Genomic DNA, 16,819 nt, shown 5'->3' with positions numbered 1-16,819 from the left:
CCGATCAGAGGTTGCTGGAGCCAAACCTGGGTTTTATTTTGGTTGCTTACAATTTTGGGTTGACAATTTTTTTAAAAACAATTTTTTTCAAAAAATGGAACAGGAAAGTTAGATAATAAGGAAAAATAATATAGTAAAAGAAAAGAAATAGAAAAATGAAAGGGAGAGAGGATGCATGCATAGATGGATGGAAGGAACGAAGGAAAGAAATAGATGGATCGATGGATAGATAGATGATAGATAGATAGATAGATAAGGAAGGAGAGATAGACAGGTGGATGAAAAAGAAGGAAGGAAATAAAGAAAAGAGATGGATGGATTGATGGACGGACGGATGATAAGGAAAGAAGGAAGGAAGGAGAGGAAGTGAAGAGAAGCAAGGGAGGAAAGGAGAAATAGGGGGGAGAAAAGATGAAGAAAGGACAGAGGAAAGAAAGGAAGGAAGAAAAAGAAAGAAAAGAAAAACAGCAAAAGGAAAGGAAGGAAGGAAGAAAAAGAAAGAAAGAGGGAAAAGAGAAATGGAAGGAAGGAAAGGGAAGGAAGGAAGGAAGGAAGGAAGGAAGGAAAGAAAGAAAGAAAGAAAGAAAGAAAGAAAGAAGATAAGATAAGAAATAGCTACCAATCATCTCCAGAGTGCATATGGATACATTTATAGAATATTTTTCCTACTCTCTCTAAAGTGACATCACTTCCTTCTTTCCGTTAAGCTATACCTTCCAATCTTCAAACCCATTAATCAACATTTCATTTCTTTTTCTCTCACCAAAAAATTCCATAAGCCAGGAAAAGGCATGCTTGCAACGTTTCCCTCCCACCCCACATCCCTCTTCTAACTTAGTTGGTTTCTCAAACTCAACCTACTGGAAGATGGGTTGAGTACTTGCCTTGCTGTCTGGGGAATTCTGGGAATTGAAGTCCACCCATCTCCTCCTCCCCCCACAGACCCTGGGTTTTTTCTCACCATCATGAGGAAGGTCCCCAGAGCTTCTGCCAGACCCTGACGGACTGTTTCATTCCGGATGGTCACCAAGCTGACTAATTTTTCCAACATCTCGCTCACTGGCCTCCAGATACGACTTCTGTTGGGAAAGAAGACGTCATTCTACAGACCCTGGTGTTTGCAGCGGCTTCAAACACACCTGTGTCCTTTCATCTCCTCCAGATAGTGCCTACCATCAGGTTAAAGTCTAACCAGTCAATTGAGCATCTGCTGTCCTTACTTAGACCTTTCCATCACCCCGCCTCTTGCTCTTGTCACCATCTCCTGGGCCACCACGAGGCCAAGGAGTCACAAGCCTTTGCAGCATTGTGACCTCAAATCCATTGTGAGAAAAAGCCGGCCGGCCTCCAGGAATTCTTGCAGAATCCAGAACGAAACCTGAGATTTGCAAGGGGTTGCGAAGGATGGAAATTAAATTCAAAAAAGTTTGTGTGTGGTCCTGGCCCCCACCCACCCCCACACACACACTGCTTGTCTCAGAGCGACAAATGGAAATATCAGCTTGGCATCTATTCACGGGGCTAACTATAGACGTGATAACATCAAGAGATCGTATCGTGCTCTAATTGTAGCCCAAAGAATTTGTGATCTTGGTTCCCGGAAAATGATGTCAAAACCCATGTCAGAAGGAGGCAATCAATGACATAATTATATATGTATTTCACAAGGAAATTGTACTCGTGAAACTATAACAAAGGGACATCAGAGTGGAATAACTGGGAGAGTTACTCAACACTGGGACGTGACCTTCATCCTTTCATCTTGAAACAGTGGAACACACTGTAATTTTAGGGTGAGTTAGACCGGTATAATAACGTAACAATTTGCAAAATTATCCCACTTGTAAGGCAAGGCCAGAAATGAGAACAAAACTCCATTGGAGTGGAACCTATAAACAAGGAACCAACAGCAGAATAATGGAGACCACCTGGAGGCTATTTTGTTTTATCTAACAAAATGAAATTCAGTGGTGAAAAAAGTCAGGTTCTACATTTAGGCAAGAAAAACAAAATGCACAGGTATAGTATAGGTGGTACCTTGCTCAACAGTAGTAACTGTGAGAGGGATCTTGGAGTCCTAGTGGACAACCATTTAAATAGGAGCCAGCCGTGAGCAGCAACTGCCAAAAAAGCCAACACAGTTCTAGGCTGCATCAACAGAGGGAGAGAATCAAGATCACGGGAAGGGTTAATACCACTTTACAAGGCCTTGGTAAGGCCCCACTTGGAATACTGCATTCAGTTTTGGTCGCCACGATGTAGAAAAGATGCGGAGACTCTAGAAAGAGTGCAGAGAAGAGCAACAAAGAGGATTAGGGGACTGGAGACTAAAACATATGAAGAACGGTTGCAGGAACTGGGAATGTCTAGTTTAATGAAAAGAAGGACTAGGGGAGACATGATAGCAGTCTTCCAATATCTCAGGGGTTGCCACAAAGAAGAGGGAGTCAATCTATTCTCCAAAGCACCTGAGGGAAGAACAAGAAGCAATGGGTGGAAACTAATCAAGGACAGAAGAAACTTAGAACTAAGGATAAATTTCCTAACAGTGAGAACAATTAATCAGTGGAACAGAAGTTTCCTCCAGAAGTTGTGAATGCTCCAACCCTGGGGGTTTCAAAAATAGACTGGACAGCCATTTGTTGTCCATGGTATAGGGTCTTGATCAGGGGGTTGGACTAGAAGACCTCCAAGGTCCCTTCCAATTCTGTTATTCTGTTAATTAACCACCGGAACCGTTTGCCTCCAGACGTGGGTACTCCATCCCTCTTTCAAGAAGAGACTGGACAGCCATTTGTCTGGGATAGTATACGGCAGTGATGACATTCTTATGTGCTAGAAGTGGCACACAGAGCCATCTCGCTAGGCATGGCAGCCATCACTCGTGGCTCGTCTGGGTTCTGGTATGTAGATGCACACTGGCTAGCTGGTCTTCGCACATGGGGGCACTCGAAACCATAAGAGCAGTTCCCTGGTGCGCATGCACGCGACAGGAAGCTGAGCTGCCGGTTGGACCAGTGCAAATGCACACACTGGAAACAGGAAGCTCAGCTTCCCAGTGTGCACATGCCCATGAGGGAACTGCTCTTCCAGTTTCTGGCGCTCTGGCGGGGAGCTGCTGTTCCGGTTTTCGGCACTGCCTCCCACACATGTCCACTTGGTGCCGAAAAGGTTTGCCAACACTGGTCTAGGGTTTCCTGCTGGAGCAAGGGGTTGGACTAGAAGACCTCCAAAGGTCCCTTCCAACTCTGCTACTCTGTTAATTAATGAGTGGAATGGCTTGCCTCCAGACATTGTGGGGCTCCATCAGTGGAGGCTTTTAAGAGGAGACTGGATACCCATAGGCCAGGATGCTTTAGGGCTTCCTACTTAAGCAGGGGGTTCAACTAGAAGACCTCCAAGGTCCCTTCCAGCCCTAGGGTTCTATGTTCCACGTTTTAAATGTTTTTAGATGCATTCATACTTCATTTCATCTTCCCATATATTCTCCACATCAATCAATATGGGACGTTTCCAATATTTTTAAAAGGATGAACTGGAAGAGGCTGGACCCCCAGCATTCATGTTGGCCCTGGTTAGGTAAAGGTAAACATTCCCCTTGCACATATGTGCTAGTCGTTCCCAACTCTAGGGGGCGGTGCTCATCTCCATTTCAAAGCCGAAGAGCCAGCGCTGTCCGAAGACGTCTCCGTGGTCATGTGGCCAGCATGACTCAACGTCAAAGGCGCACGGAACGCTGTTCCCTTCCCACCAAAGGTGGTCCCTATTTTTCTACTTGCATTTTTTACGTGCTTTCAAACTGTAGGTTGGCAGAAGCTGGGACAAGTCACGGGAGCTCACTCCGTTACACAGCACGAGGGATTCAAATTGCTGGACTGCCGACTTTCTGATTGTCAAGCTCAACCACTGAGCCACCTTTTGGGGCAATTTTCAGAGAGGAAAAAGCGCATTGCACAGAAATTGCCATCAGAAAAGCATTCCTGATGAAATCTGAGGCTGAATGAGGAGAGTCCCAAGAGCCAGATGTCATGGCTGTGGGTCAAAAGAATGGGTGGGACGTGCTGCCAGTTCTACTTGGACCTGTTCCACGATCCACGTGGCTCAAAGGTCACAAATATGAATCTCATACTTTGGCCTCCCCCCCTCCCCTTTCTCCATTTCTATGTTCGCCATTCCCCCTTGAAATGATTGATACTGCCTGGATTCACCTCATGGACCTAAGCAGGCGATTGTATTAACTACACTAGCAGAATAACAGGGAAGGGACCTTGGAGGTCTTCTAGTCCAGCCCCCTGCTCAAGCAAGAAACCCTATACTTTACAATACAATACGATAGCAGAGCTGGAAGGGACCTTGGAGGTCTTCTAGTCCAGCCCCCTGCTCAAGCAAGAAACCCTATACTTTACAATACAATACGATAGCAGAGCTGGAAGGGACCTTGGAGGTCTTCTAGTCCAACCCCCTGCTCAAGCAAGAAACCCTATACTTTACAATACAATACTATAGCAGAGCTGGAAGGGACCTTGGAGGTCTTCTAGTCCAGCCCCCTGCTCAAGCAAGAAACCCTATACTTTACAATACAATACAATAGCAGAGTTGGAAGGGACCTTGGAGGTCTTCTAGTCCAGCCCCCTGCTCAAGCAAGAAACCCTATACTTCACAATACAATACAATAGCAGAGCTGGAGGGGACCTTGGAGGTCTTCTAGTCCAGCCCCCTGCTCAAGCAAGAAACCCTATACTTTACAACACAATACGATAGCAGAGTTGGAAGGGACCTTGGAGGTCTTCTAGTCCAGCCCCCTGCTCAAGCAAGAAAACCTATACTTTACAATACAATACAATAGCAGAGCTGGAGGGGACCTTGGAGGTCTTCTAGTCCAGCCCCCTGCTCAAGCAAGAAACCCTATACTTTACAATACAATACTATAGCAGAGTTGGAAGGGACCTTGGAGGTCTTCTAGTCCAGCCCCCTGCTCAAGCAAGAAACCCTATACTTTACAATACAATACAATAGCAGAGTTGGAAAGGACCTTGGAGGTCTTCTAGTCCAACCCCCTGCCTAGGCAGGAAACCCTATACTGTTCCAGACAAATAGCTATCCAACATCTTCTTCAAGACTTCCAGTGTTGGGGCATTCACAACTTCTGGAGGCAACTTCTGTTCCACTGATCAATTGTTCTCACTTTCCGGAATAACTGATCTGGAAGGGACCTTGGAGGTCTTCTAGTCCAGCCCCCTGCTCAAGCAGGAGACTCTATATCATCTCAGACAAATGGAAAGACCACACTTGGAATACAGCATTCAGTTTTGGTCACCACGATGTAGAAAAGATGTTGAAACTCTGGAAAGAGTGCAGAGAAGAGCAACAAAGATGATTAGGGGACTGGAGACTAAAACATATGAAGAACGGTTGCAGGAACTGGGTATGTTTAGCTTAAGAGAAAGAAGGACCAGGGGAGACATGATAGCAGTCTTCCAATATCTCAGGGGTTGCCCCAAAGAAGAGGGAGTCAAACTATTCGCCAAGGCACCTGAGGCTAGAACAAGAAGCAATGAGTGGAAACTAATCAAGGAGAGAATCAACTTAGAACTAAGGAGGAATTTCCTAACAGTTAGAACAATCACTGGAGGTTTTCAAAAATAGATGGAACAGCCAATAATGGAAAGGCCCCGGGAACGGATGGATTACCAGTGGAATTCTACAAAACATTTGAAGAATCCTTGTCTCTCCCACTCTTAGAAGTTATGAATGAAGTGATGTCTGAGAGTAGAATACCTAAATCATGGTCAGAAGCATACATTGCATTACTACCCAAAGAGGAGACAGATCTAACGCAAACCAAGAACTGTAGACCAATCTCTTTATTAAATTCATGTTAGAGAAGAAGAAGAAATAAAAGGAATGAAAATTAAAAAAGAAGAATACAAGCTACAAGCGTTTGCAGATGATTTGGTTTTTATCCTTGAAGACCCACTAGAGATAGCACCCAAATTGTTAGAAAGAATAGAGGAGTACGGAAAAGTGGCAAGCTTGAAAATAAACAAAGACAAAACAAAGATTCTGACAAAGAACATACCATTAAGACAAAAGGAAGAGTTGGCGGAAGCTTTGCAGATTCAAATCACAAACCAGGTTAAATACTTGGGGATATACCTATCAGCTAGATGCAACACTTTAAGGAGGACAATTATACTAGACTAAAGCAACAAATTGAGACTGATTTGATGAAATGGGAAAATCTACAACTATCAATGATAGGAAGAATCTCTACAATTAAAATGAACATTTTACCCAGAATCTTTTACCTGTTCCAGACAATCCCAATCAGATTGGGCAAGGACTTTTTTGAAGATCTAAACAAAATAGTTTTGAAGTTTATCTGGCAAGGGAAAAAAGCAAGAATAAAACTCAAATTGCTACAAGATGCTAGAACAAGAGAGGATTGGGCTTACCTGACTGGGAGTTATATTAAGGAAGGAGAAAAACTAGGCCTCAAACTTTGGTTCATTATAAGTGCAAGGTTTTGGTCAAGGAAGGAGAAAATTGCAGACAGCTGCAGGATGAGATCGCTGAGGCATGACATTTATATATTTATCTTTAGGCACAGACAGACCATGAGGGGTGTATCCTGTTTATCGATCAAGGACAGGGGACAGTTCCGTGTTTTTCTTGCAGATGTTTGTGGTTTATAAAACTGCCCACTAACGTACTTTTATTCTTGTCTATTCTGTACTTTTCCATTTATCCTTTTACCATAATTGGCAAATGTATGTATACGTATATGCTTACGTCAATATAGCTATAAAAGATTGTCAGGATGAACTGTTCGGGGTTCAGACCCCATTATGCTGTTTGAGCTGTTTGAACCTGCGCAATAAACTTTCTTGCATTACAAAGAGCTGGTCTTAGAGTCCTTGCTTTCCACAACAATATTATCAAGCAACAAACCTGATGTGGATTAAGGAGTGGATAACACTAAAAAACTCTAGATTATTGAATGTAGAGGGTCATGATTTACTGTTGGGATGGCATGCTTTTTTACGGTATAAGGGAACTAAAGCACATGGTTATTTTAGAAGACATTATATAAAGGAGGCTTTGCTATTAAATTGGGAAAAGGTTAAAAGATTACACCATTTAAAAACTCCAGTCTGGATATCAACCATTGAAGCATTTTCATACCCAATAATATATAAAAAGGAACAAACAGATATGTTGAAATACTGAATGCAGAGGGTGAACTCAAATCTATCCAAGAGCTGAAACAAGAAGGAATAGAAATGAATTGGTATTCATATGTGCAGATACACTCTAGATATAATGAAGATAGAAAATCAAAAAGTATTTACAACAAAATGACTGAGCTAGACAAAATTTTAACAGGTACTGATGAAAAAGTAATTTAAAAACTATATGGATATTTATTAGAGGTCAAACTACAAGAGAAACAAGTTAAAGAAACTATGATAGCTTGGGGAAAAAAATTTGGACATGGGATTGATTTAGAGAAATGGCAGAAATTGTAGTCTCAAAATTATAAAATGACAATGTCAACTGCATATGGAGAAAATTTGTATAAGATGTTTTACAGGTGGCATCTAACCCTAATGGGAATTGCAAGAATGTCCAAGAATAAATCGGAAAAGGGTTGGAAATGTCATCAGACACCTGGCTCATATTACCACATGTGGTGGACTTGCACTGAAGCCAAAAGATACTGGGCTAAAATTCACATGTGGTTGGAGAAAATGATACACAAACACATAGACCTTAAACCAGAGATTTTTTTATTCGGAATCATACCAGAAATTTACAGTAAAGATTTGAAATATTTGATTGTAAATGTTTTAACAGCAGCTAGAATCATATTTCCAAAAATTGAAAAAATGAAACAATACCAAAACAGGAGGAAGTTATTCGAAATGAGTAAATTGACATTTGAAATTAGAGAACAAGAAGATGAGCAATTTTATAAGATATGGGATTTGTTTTATCAGTGACTGGACAAAAAAACCTGGAAATGAAAAATGTTTTATTTATGTTTTAATTGAAGGAGATAAGTGATAATACAATTATGTTGTTAAATAGATTAATAACGATACAACGAAAGACTGACATATATATGAATTGAATAATTTAGGATATTTTGTTTTAAAATGAAGGATAAGGATAATAATGAATCTATGTAGATTTGATAGATGATTGGTGATATTATGCATAACTCTAAGTAGTGATGTATATTATAAAGATATCTTGTGGTTGATAAATAGTTTAATAAGGAAGTAATGAAAAATTGGTATATATATATATATATGAAGTGAGTATTTAGAATACTTTGTTTAAAAATGAAGGAATAATATTTTTGCTTGAATGTATGATGTACAAGGACAACATTGGATGGACATACTTGATGGATGATTGGCAGGATTATGCATAATTGAAAGTAGTGATGTATAAACATAAACAGTTGGTAAATTCTTTTACACTGAAAATATTCAGAATGAGATAAATGACTACATAAAGGTATATTGTTATTAAATAGACAATTAAGAATTCAAGGGAATTAGGTTCGTTGCAAAGAAAGAAATATTAACCGTAATTAAACATATGAAGTACAATAAAAGGGAGGTACCTAGTTATATTAGACAGAAAATTTGTGATTGTATACGTAATTGAAAATATGGATGCACAAAGGCTTTTAACCAAACAACACGCTGTATGTATGTAATGGATGAGAATTTTTTATGTTGTCTTTTATGTTTTAAAATAAATAAATAAATAAAAACTCCAGTGATGAAGCACCCACAACCTCTGGAGGCAAGCTCGATCAAGTGACCGAGATTGAGAACCATTGCCGTAAGAGATTTCCCTGGATGTTCTTAACCCATCTGGAAGGTTCTGGATTTCAGAGGAAAGAACAAAGCCTCTGTACGAAATATTCATCCCACACTGACTGTCTTCATCCAGCTATTCTGTCTCATACGCAAACTCCCTTCCTACAGCTTGTCCTCGCTTAGTGACCATTCAAAGTTACGACGGACCCCCCCCCAAAAAAGTATTTACCACATATTTCGGTTTACGACCAGTTGCCACCTTCTGTGGTCACCTGACCCTATATTTTTGACGCACATACCCCAAATCAGCATTTATTTTCATTTTCCTGTAAAACAGGCCTGTTGTAAACAGTTGCTTCACTTACTGACCGTGTTCGCTTACTGACCGCTGCAAAAAACGTTAAAAAAACCACGCTTCTTTAGGGCCTTCACAACTTGCAACCGTATCCTCCATGAGGGTCATAAGTCAAGATCGACCCCGTGTTTTGCCTTTCCAGTTAGGAACTCCAAGCTTACCTGCAAACATCGGCCGATAATAGTCTCGTGTTTTAGTCCCGGTGTGCATTTTATCCTTGCTTCGGCAATCAGCATCGCAAAGGTCGTCTTTGTCATCACACTGCAAGGGTCACGCACAGCTCCGCTCCATCTCTGCCCATAAAACATTAACTTTTACAACCAGGCAAACTGAGATAGGAAGGAGTTAAGGCTTCTCCCCGGGTGGAATTGTGCATCACTTTAACTTAGCTGTTAATCTAAATCAGTGTTTTTTCAACCTTGGCCCCTTTAAGAGGGGTGGACTTCAACTCCCAGAATTCCCCAGCTGGCTGGGGAATTCTGGGAGTTGAAGTCCATCCCTCTTAAAGGGGCCAAAGTTGAAAAAAAAACACTGAACTAGATTTTTGGCATCAGATCTAGAAATGGTCCATGGAACATTCTTCATTTATTCGATTAGTTATCCCGCCTTTGCAAGCAGTCCTCGGCTTACAACAGTTCATTTAGCAACCGTTCAAAGTTACAACGGCACTGAATAGGAATGAATCCCACAGTTACGACCTTTGTGGCACCCCTGTGGTCATGTGATCAAAATTCGGATGCTGGGCAACAGACTCCTATATACGACGGTCGTGGGGTCATGGGATCCCCTTTTGCGACGAGCAAAGTACAATGGGGAAGCCAGATTCACTTAACAACTTGAAGGATTCATGTAACAACTGTGGCCAGAATTATCGTAAAGTTAGACAAAGCTCACTTAACAAATGACTCATTTAAAGATGGAAATCTTGGGCTCAATGATGGTCGTAAGTCGAGGAGTATCTATATTACATATTCAAGGTGGCAAAGATGCCTAATGCTCCTTCCTTCTCCTGTTTTCTCTACTACAACAACCCTGTGAGGTGGGTTGGGCTGAGGGAGATAGACTGGCCAAAGTCACTCAGCTGGCTTTCATGCCAAAGGCAGGACTAGAACTCACCAGCTCCTGGTGATTGGCCCAAAGTCACCTAGCAGACTTTCTTACATAAGGCAGGACTAGAACCCACAAAATCCTGGAGATCAGCCCAAAAGTTGCGAAACCCACTTTAATTCCTAAGGCGAGACTAGAACTCACTGTCTCCCAGTGTTTAGCCAAAGTTGCCCAGTTGGCTTTCATACTTAAGGTGGGACTAGAATTTACGGTATCCTGGTGATTGGCCTAAAGTCACCCAGCAAAATTTCTTACAAAGGCGGGACTAGAACTCCCAATTCCATGATGATCGGTCCCAAATCCCGCTTTAATTCCTAAGGCTGGATTAGAACTCAGGGTCTTCTGGTGATTGGCAAAAGTCATCCAATTGGGTTACATGCTAAAGTGGCACTAGAACTCCCCCTGTCTCCTGGTTTCTAGCCACTAGGCCAAATTTGCTTTTGGTTGGCCAACAGTTAGAGCCGAAGAGCACCTGGTTTTTTTGTCTGTGTGTATGTTTGCTAGCTGGCTCACCTCTCTCTCCAGTATTTCTGTTGTTGCAACTCACACCTTACCCACCCGTTTACTAAATGCCCTAAAAATACCCTGAAGAAGCCCTTATCCTTCAACACTATTTAACTATGGAACATATCAGGGTATTTTTGGATGTTAGGTAAAAGGTAAGAATTGTTGAGCCTCTCTTGACTCATGTGGTTTTATTCACAAACAGACTTATGTTACTTCAGTTCCCCAGATAATTTCCCTCCCCTGCTGGACTAGAAGCAGAAAAATTAAAACCTAGTCCTGCCTTAAGCATAAAGACTTGTGGGAAGACCCCTCACTCACTCCCAAAACCCAGAAAAATGAAATATTTTGGGAAATATTAAAAAAGGCAGAATATTACATTTCCCTAAGCTGACTGGAACAGCATACATTGTTTGGACTTTCTGAACATGTCCCAGTCAGTTTCTCCGCATGATCAGGGTTTGTTTGCCTCTTTCCAGGATTTCTTTTTATTTAAAAAAAATCTACCTATTCGCTTACGAACTGGTTGTTGGTCTTTCAGCCCTTGAAGACTTCCTGACCATGCTAAGATTTTAGGAAAAAGGCCGATTGGTGCTGATAAAGTAGAATAAAATATGGATTAAAATATAAGAATGAAGACGTGGCATAAAAGGGACAGTTAGCAGCTTGCTTAAAGGGGCAGGGAAATGTCATCAGCCTTCAACCACAACATGTTCCAGCAAACGTCCCTATGTCAAAAGTCCAAAACCACAAGGTTCAATTAAATTTCTTTAATGGCACGTAGTCCATACCTGTAACAAAAGGAGAAGTAAGACCCCCATCTCCTTATAAGGCTTTTTCCTCAAGGTAACCAATAAGAAATGAGTAAAGTGTTTCCGTGTTACGCTGTCTTTGAGAATGTATAAGAATGCGTGCTTCGATAATGAAGGTTGTTCAGAAATTAGCAACATTAGCCATGGGCTAACATTTCTGAACCTGGCTGCCAAATAAACTCCTCCTGTATCCTGAGAAGTCTAAAGCCTGTCATTTTCTGCAACAATTCTGGCGACCGTGGCGGCAGGACTTAGAGCGATATTTCGCTGAGGACGGAACGGACCGACCGGTGCCCCATCGAGGCCATCTCACCCTTCTTCAGGCGCCATGGAGATCTTTCTCTGGAAGGGGGCCGATGACCCCTGTTTGGCATCCGGAGGACACCACCGATCCAAGAATCTGACCAGGATCAGGACAAGTTAATAAAAATTATGCCGGCTGAGAAAGAAGACGCCTGCAGGCAAGTATCAAAAGAATTGTAGACCCACTCAGTTAGGAGTGGAAGAGGGGGCCCGATCACCCCCCTGAGCCCGGGATAGCGTCCCTTCCAAATGGAACTGGCATATCCTAATGAGGCTCTAGGTTTGTATGGGAGGTTAATCTGCTGCAGTTCCTGTTGGTGACTGTGAACTCCGGGGCCACAGGTCAATACAATACAATACAATACAATACAATACAATACAATACAATACAATAGTAGAGTTGGAAGGGACCTTGGAGGTCTTCTAGTCCAACCCCCTGCCTAGGCAGGAAACCCTATACCGTTTCAAACAAATAGCTATCCAACATCTTCTTAAAGACTTCCAGTGTTGGGGCATTCACAACTTCTGGAGGCAAGCTGTTCCACTGATTAATTGTTCTCACTGTAAGGAAATTTCTCCTCAGTTCTAAGTTGCTTCTCTCCTTGATTAGTTTCCACCCATTGCTTCTTGTTCTACCCTCAGGTGCTTTGGAGAATAGTTTGACTCCCTCTTCTTTGTGGCAACCCCTGAGATATTGGAATAATGCTATCATGTCTCCCCTAGTCCTTCTTTCTCTTAAGCTAAACATACCCAGTTCCTGCAACCGTTCTTCATATGTTTTAGTTCAGCAGAGATTTAGGTCAGCAGAGATTGTGTTAGAAATAGAACATGGGAAGGTGGGGAGCGTTCCTCGAACGCTCCTCCAATGCATGTTGAAAAAAACTTTAAGAAAGTTTTAGTAAAGTCTCTGGCAGAGAAATTATCCTCACCCCTATTGTACAAGCCTCAAGGAGGAAAGAAAAAGAAAAAGAAAGTCTCAACGAAACATTTAGTTCCTGTCTGCTTTAACTTGCAAGGTTGTCCTTGATGATGTGTTTAAGTGGGGTTTTTTTTGTTAAAAAAGAAAGAACAAATGGTCCTATTAGGTGGAGCCAGGAGGAAGAAAACCAAAAAGGTTACCGAAGGGAGAGATCAAGTGGACCACAAATCTGGTCCAAGGGAGCAGTTGAAATAAAAACCCAAATTGCCCCTAAGGGAATTTTATTGCCAGAAGCTGAGGGGGAGCTACATAAGGTGTGGATATATGCTCCATTCTCAATGGCTGATTTATATAATTGGAAAAATCAAATTCCTGCTTATAGAGAAAATCCAGATGAGATGCATGTCCTTTTCACATCCATTTTTCTGAACTCATCAGTCTACTTGGGCTGACATAAAAAGTCTGATGGAAATTTTATTAACCCCAGAGAAAAGAAGGCTGGTGAAGGGAACCATGAATAAGTCTTTTCAGAAGCATCGTGCAAAGGATCCAGACTGGACATGGTTACTGAAGGAACCAGATTGGAAACCTAGTCCATTCAGCTGCAAAACTATTGGAACTTAGTTTTGTTAGGATTCAAACAACAGTTAAGAATTTAGGGAAGGTCTATTAAATTCAACAGAGACAGGACGAAAATCCAGGGGAATTCCTAGAATGCATTTATCAAACGTTTAGGCAATATACCACATTAGATCCTGAGGTTGAAGAAAATAAGAAAATGGTCAATATGATCTTCATTGGTCACTCTGCAGATGACATTAGGAAAAAAAGGGGGGGGCAGGAAAGGCATCTCTGAACTTGTGGAATGAGCATACAAAACGTATCTTAAGTGGGCTCAAAATCTCAGGGAAGAAGGAACTTGAAAGAGCAAGAGGAAATGTAATTTTTCTCGCCGAGGCCCTTAGACAGGAAAAGCGGGAGGCCAGGGGAACTGCCGGAAGAATTGTCGAGGAGGGGCCAGTAGTTAGAATCCCAGTCAGAGAAAGAGCCCCCCAGTTAGCAAAAAAGAAGCCATGAAGATCTGTGTGGCTTGAATAAAAGGAAATGGCAAATGTGAGGTCAAAAGGAGTCACCCCGAAAAAAAGCCTCTCCTAAAGACCGCACCCTATGAAGAGGAAGGTCCATTTTGCAGACCCCCCCCTCTCCTGCAGCCCAACGGACGTCTCCCATTGCTTCCCAAACCAGAAGTCAGTTCCTAGCTCCACTTCGCCAAGTGGAAAGAGTTATAGATGGACAGGGACAGGCAGAAATTTAGCCTCTATTTCAATACGTCCCGTTCACCACTACAAATTGGAAACAACAGGGTCATTATCGAAACCCATAATCCAACCTGGCAGGATTGGAACAGTTAATTATTGCTCTCCTTAATGGAGAAGAGGGAGAAAGTTTAAGTAGTGCCGTTGGAAAAATCCTAAAGCCCGCAGACAGAGGAAGCCTTCAGGCTGGGTTAAATTTACGGTTTCCAAGATAAAATCTACAATGGGGTCTCTATGGAGACATGACCCCCCCCTCCGGGACTCCGAAGCCTTCTTCCAAAGGCTGGTTGAAGCATATAAAGCCTACACCCCCAATCAACTCCCTGGATCCCAAAAATGCCTGTATGCTAGCGATGGCTTTCATATCCCAGGGTGCTCTGGACATTAAACGAAAGCTCCAGAGGCACGAAGGTGGCTTAGGGATGAACATAAGCCAATTAATGGAAATCGCTCGCAAAGTCTTTGTGAACAGAGAAAAAGTAGAAGAGAAAAAGAAAGACGATAGAATGCAACGTAAAGCCGAATTGCTGGCAGTTGTATTGTCAAATAAATCCCAAAGCCAGAGCAGAGGTCGATGTAATTGGTACAAGGAAGAAGGCCACTGGATGTTAGAGTGTCTCAGAAGGTAGAAGCTGGGATAAGGGGGCAGGGAAGGGGACCAGGGTTTAGTCCACCGTCCACCCCCCGAACTCTTAGTCCGAATAAAGATAGGGGGTAATAATGTAACCTTTTTGGTAGACACAGGGGGGGGGGGTCTAGATCAGTAATTACAAAACCCTTGGCTCCCTTTTCCAACAATGTACTAAATATCCAAGGGGTTGATGATCTGACAAACAGCCGCCCTGTATTGAAGCTCTTGAAATGTTCCCTAAATGGAAGAAAATAATCCACCAGGCCATGCGTCTCATCATGCATCTATAATTATACAAGTAAAGCCTCTAGCCATGCCTGTCCGCCTACGTCTTCTTCACCATCTCAAATCCATAGAGACAGACAAAAACTGTTTGCTTTTGAGTAGGAAAGACCCCGTAACAGGTCAAAGAGGCTGTTTGCTTGGACTAGGTTTCTCCAAGGATTTAAAAATCTACCTACCTTTTTGGCGAAGTCTTTGCCTCAGACCTAGAAAATTTCCAGCCTTGTGAAGATGGAGATGTGCTACTCCAATATGTAGATAATATCTCAGTAACCGAACAGACGAAGGAGAATTGTTGAAGAAGAAAAAATACCAATCAATCAATTGCTTCATCTGTTAATGGACAAGGGACACCGTGCCCCAAGGCAAAAAGCTCAGCTGGAAAAGCCCCAAGTTAAATACTTAAGATACACCATAAGTCGAGAATAGAGGGCAATAGGACATGAGCGAAAAGAAGCTGTGTGCCAAATTAGGTGCAGCAGGATATTGCAGAATCTGGATTCCAAATTTCGCTCTCTTGGCCAAACCTTTGTAAATCTCCACGAAGGGAGGTGAAAAGGAACCCTTCATTTGGGGGCTGGAACAAAAATGGGCATTTTGAAACCCTAAAAATAGAATTATCTCAAGCTCCGGTAATGCGGCTCCCCAACTTAGAAAAACCTTTTAATCTCTTTGTGGATTCAAAAGGCAACACTGCTCTGGGAGTCCTGACGCAAGAAAAGGGAAGTTGACAACAACTTGTGGCTTATCTATCCGAACAGTTGATGCAAAAGGCTGGGAGTCCTGATGCAAGAAAAGGGAAGTTGACAACTTGTGGCTTATCTATCCGAACAGTTGATGCAAAAGGCTGGCTGCTACTCCTCTCCTAATGGAGGAAGCGAATAAATTAACTTTTGGACAGCCTATCAATATTTACACCAGCCACGCAATTCAAGGAATTTTAGAAACAAAGGGAAATTTATGGTTAACAATCCCTAGAATTTACAAATATCAGCCACTCCTGACTCAAAATCCACAAGTGACCTTGAAGCAAACAAATGCCCTAAACCCTGCCACCCTTTTGCCAATACCAGGACCTGAAATTGAGCATAATTATATGAGAATCATTGAGAGTCAGTTTTCATGCAGACCAGACTTAGCTGACCTGCCATTGAAATATGCAGACTATAACTTGTTCACTGATGGATCAAGCTTCATTACTATGGGAGAACATTATGCAGGCTATGCAGTAGTCTCTCTTGCCCAAGTCTTTGAGAGTGAACCTCTCCCAAAAGGCACTAGTGCCCAAGTAGCAGAATTACGGGCTTTAATCCGTGCATTAGAGAGGGCAAAGGATGAAAGGGTGAACACCTGAACTGACTCTGTATGCCTTCCTTACTTTGCATATCAATACTGCTGATTATAGGGAAAGATGTCTTTTAACGGCCTCAGGAAAGAAATTAGGTAAATGTGTGAATTTCACTGTTAAGGAAAAGATAAGGTGTGTTTTGAAACCCACCTTAAATGGGTAGACGCCTTACCCTTATCTCTCTGGTCTGTGAGATGTACTCCATGTAAAGAACTTAAATTATCTCCTTTTGAAATGATGTTTGGACAGCCACCGGTTATAAGCCATAATTTGAAAAATCATATAAGGGACCTAGGACAGCTGGGGTCCTCATGGGTGAATCAAATGGTGGGAGAATTGAATAAGTAAATACAAGAAATCCAACAGTATTGTGTCTCCCTTACCCCACCATTTAAAACAAATTCC

General features: G+C 42.1%; 1 protein-coding gene across 6 annotated transcripts in view; it reads right to left on the bottom strand.

Annotated features, from left to right (window-relative positions):
- The window catches only part of LOC309385705 (aquaporin-7-like), a gene marked incomplete at its 3' end in the record, with an annotated part of 29,440 nt that extends 13,672 nt beyond the window's left edge, over nt 1–15,768 (bottom strand). For 2 of the 6 annotated variants that reach the window (XM_081940404.1, XM_081940409.1), the window contains exons 1-4: nt 15,246–15,768; nt 9,354–9,485; nt 1,221–1,378; nt 962–1,079 (exon numbers count right to left, since the gene is read on the bottom strand). In XM_081940404.1, the coding sequence (XP_081796530.1) occupies nt 962–1,079; nt 1,221–1,261 (159 nt within the window). In that variant the 5' untranslated portion in view covers nt 1,262–1,378; nt 9,354–9,485; nt 15,246–15,768. Of the gene's footprint in view, nt 1–961; nt 1,080–1,220; nt 1,914–9,353; nt 9,486–15,245 lie in introns of those variants that run through there. The other 4 variants (XM_081940407.1, XM_081940406.1, XM_081940408.1 and 1 more) reach the window with 4 other exon arrangements.
- Between the last annotated feature and the right edge of the window lie 1,051 nt (nt 15,769–16,819).

The sequence above is a fragment of the Natrix helvetica genome (assembly GCF_964273705.1).
Source record: "Natrix helvetica genome assembly, chromosome: 2".
In the NCBI taxonomy this organism is placed as follows: domain Eukaryota; kingdom Metazoa; phylum Chordata; class Lepidosauria; order Squamata; family Natricidae; genus Natrix; species Natrix helvetica.
The sequence above is the reverse complement of the archived record's forward strand: the minus strand, read 5'-3'. Positions and strand labels throughout refer to the sequence as shown.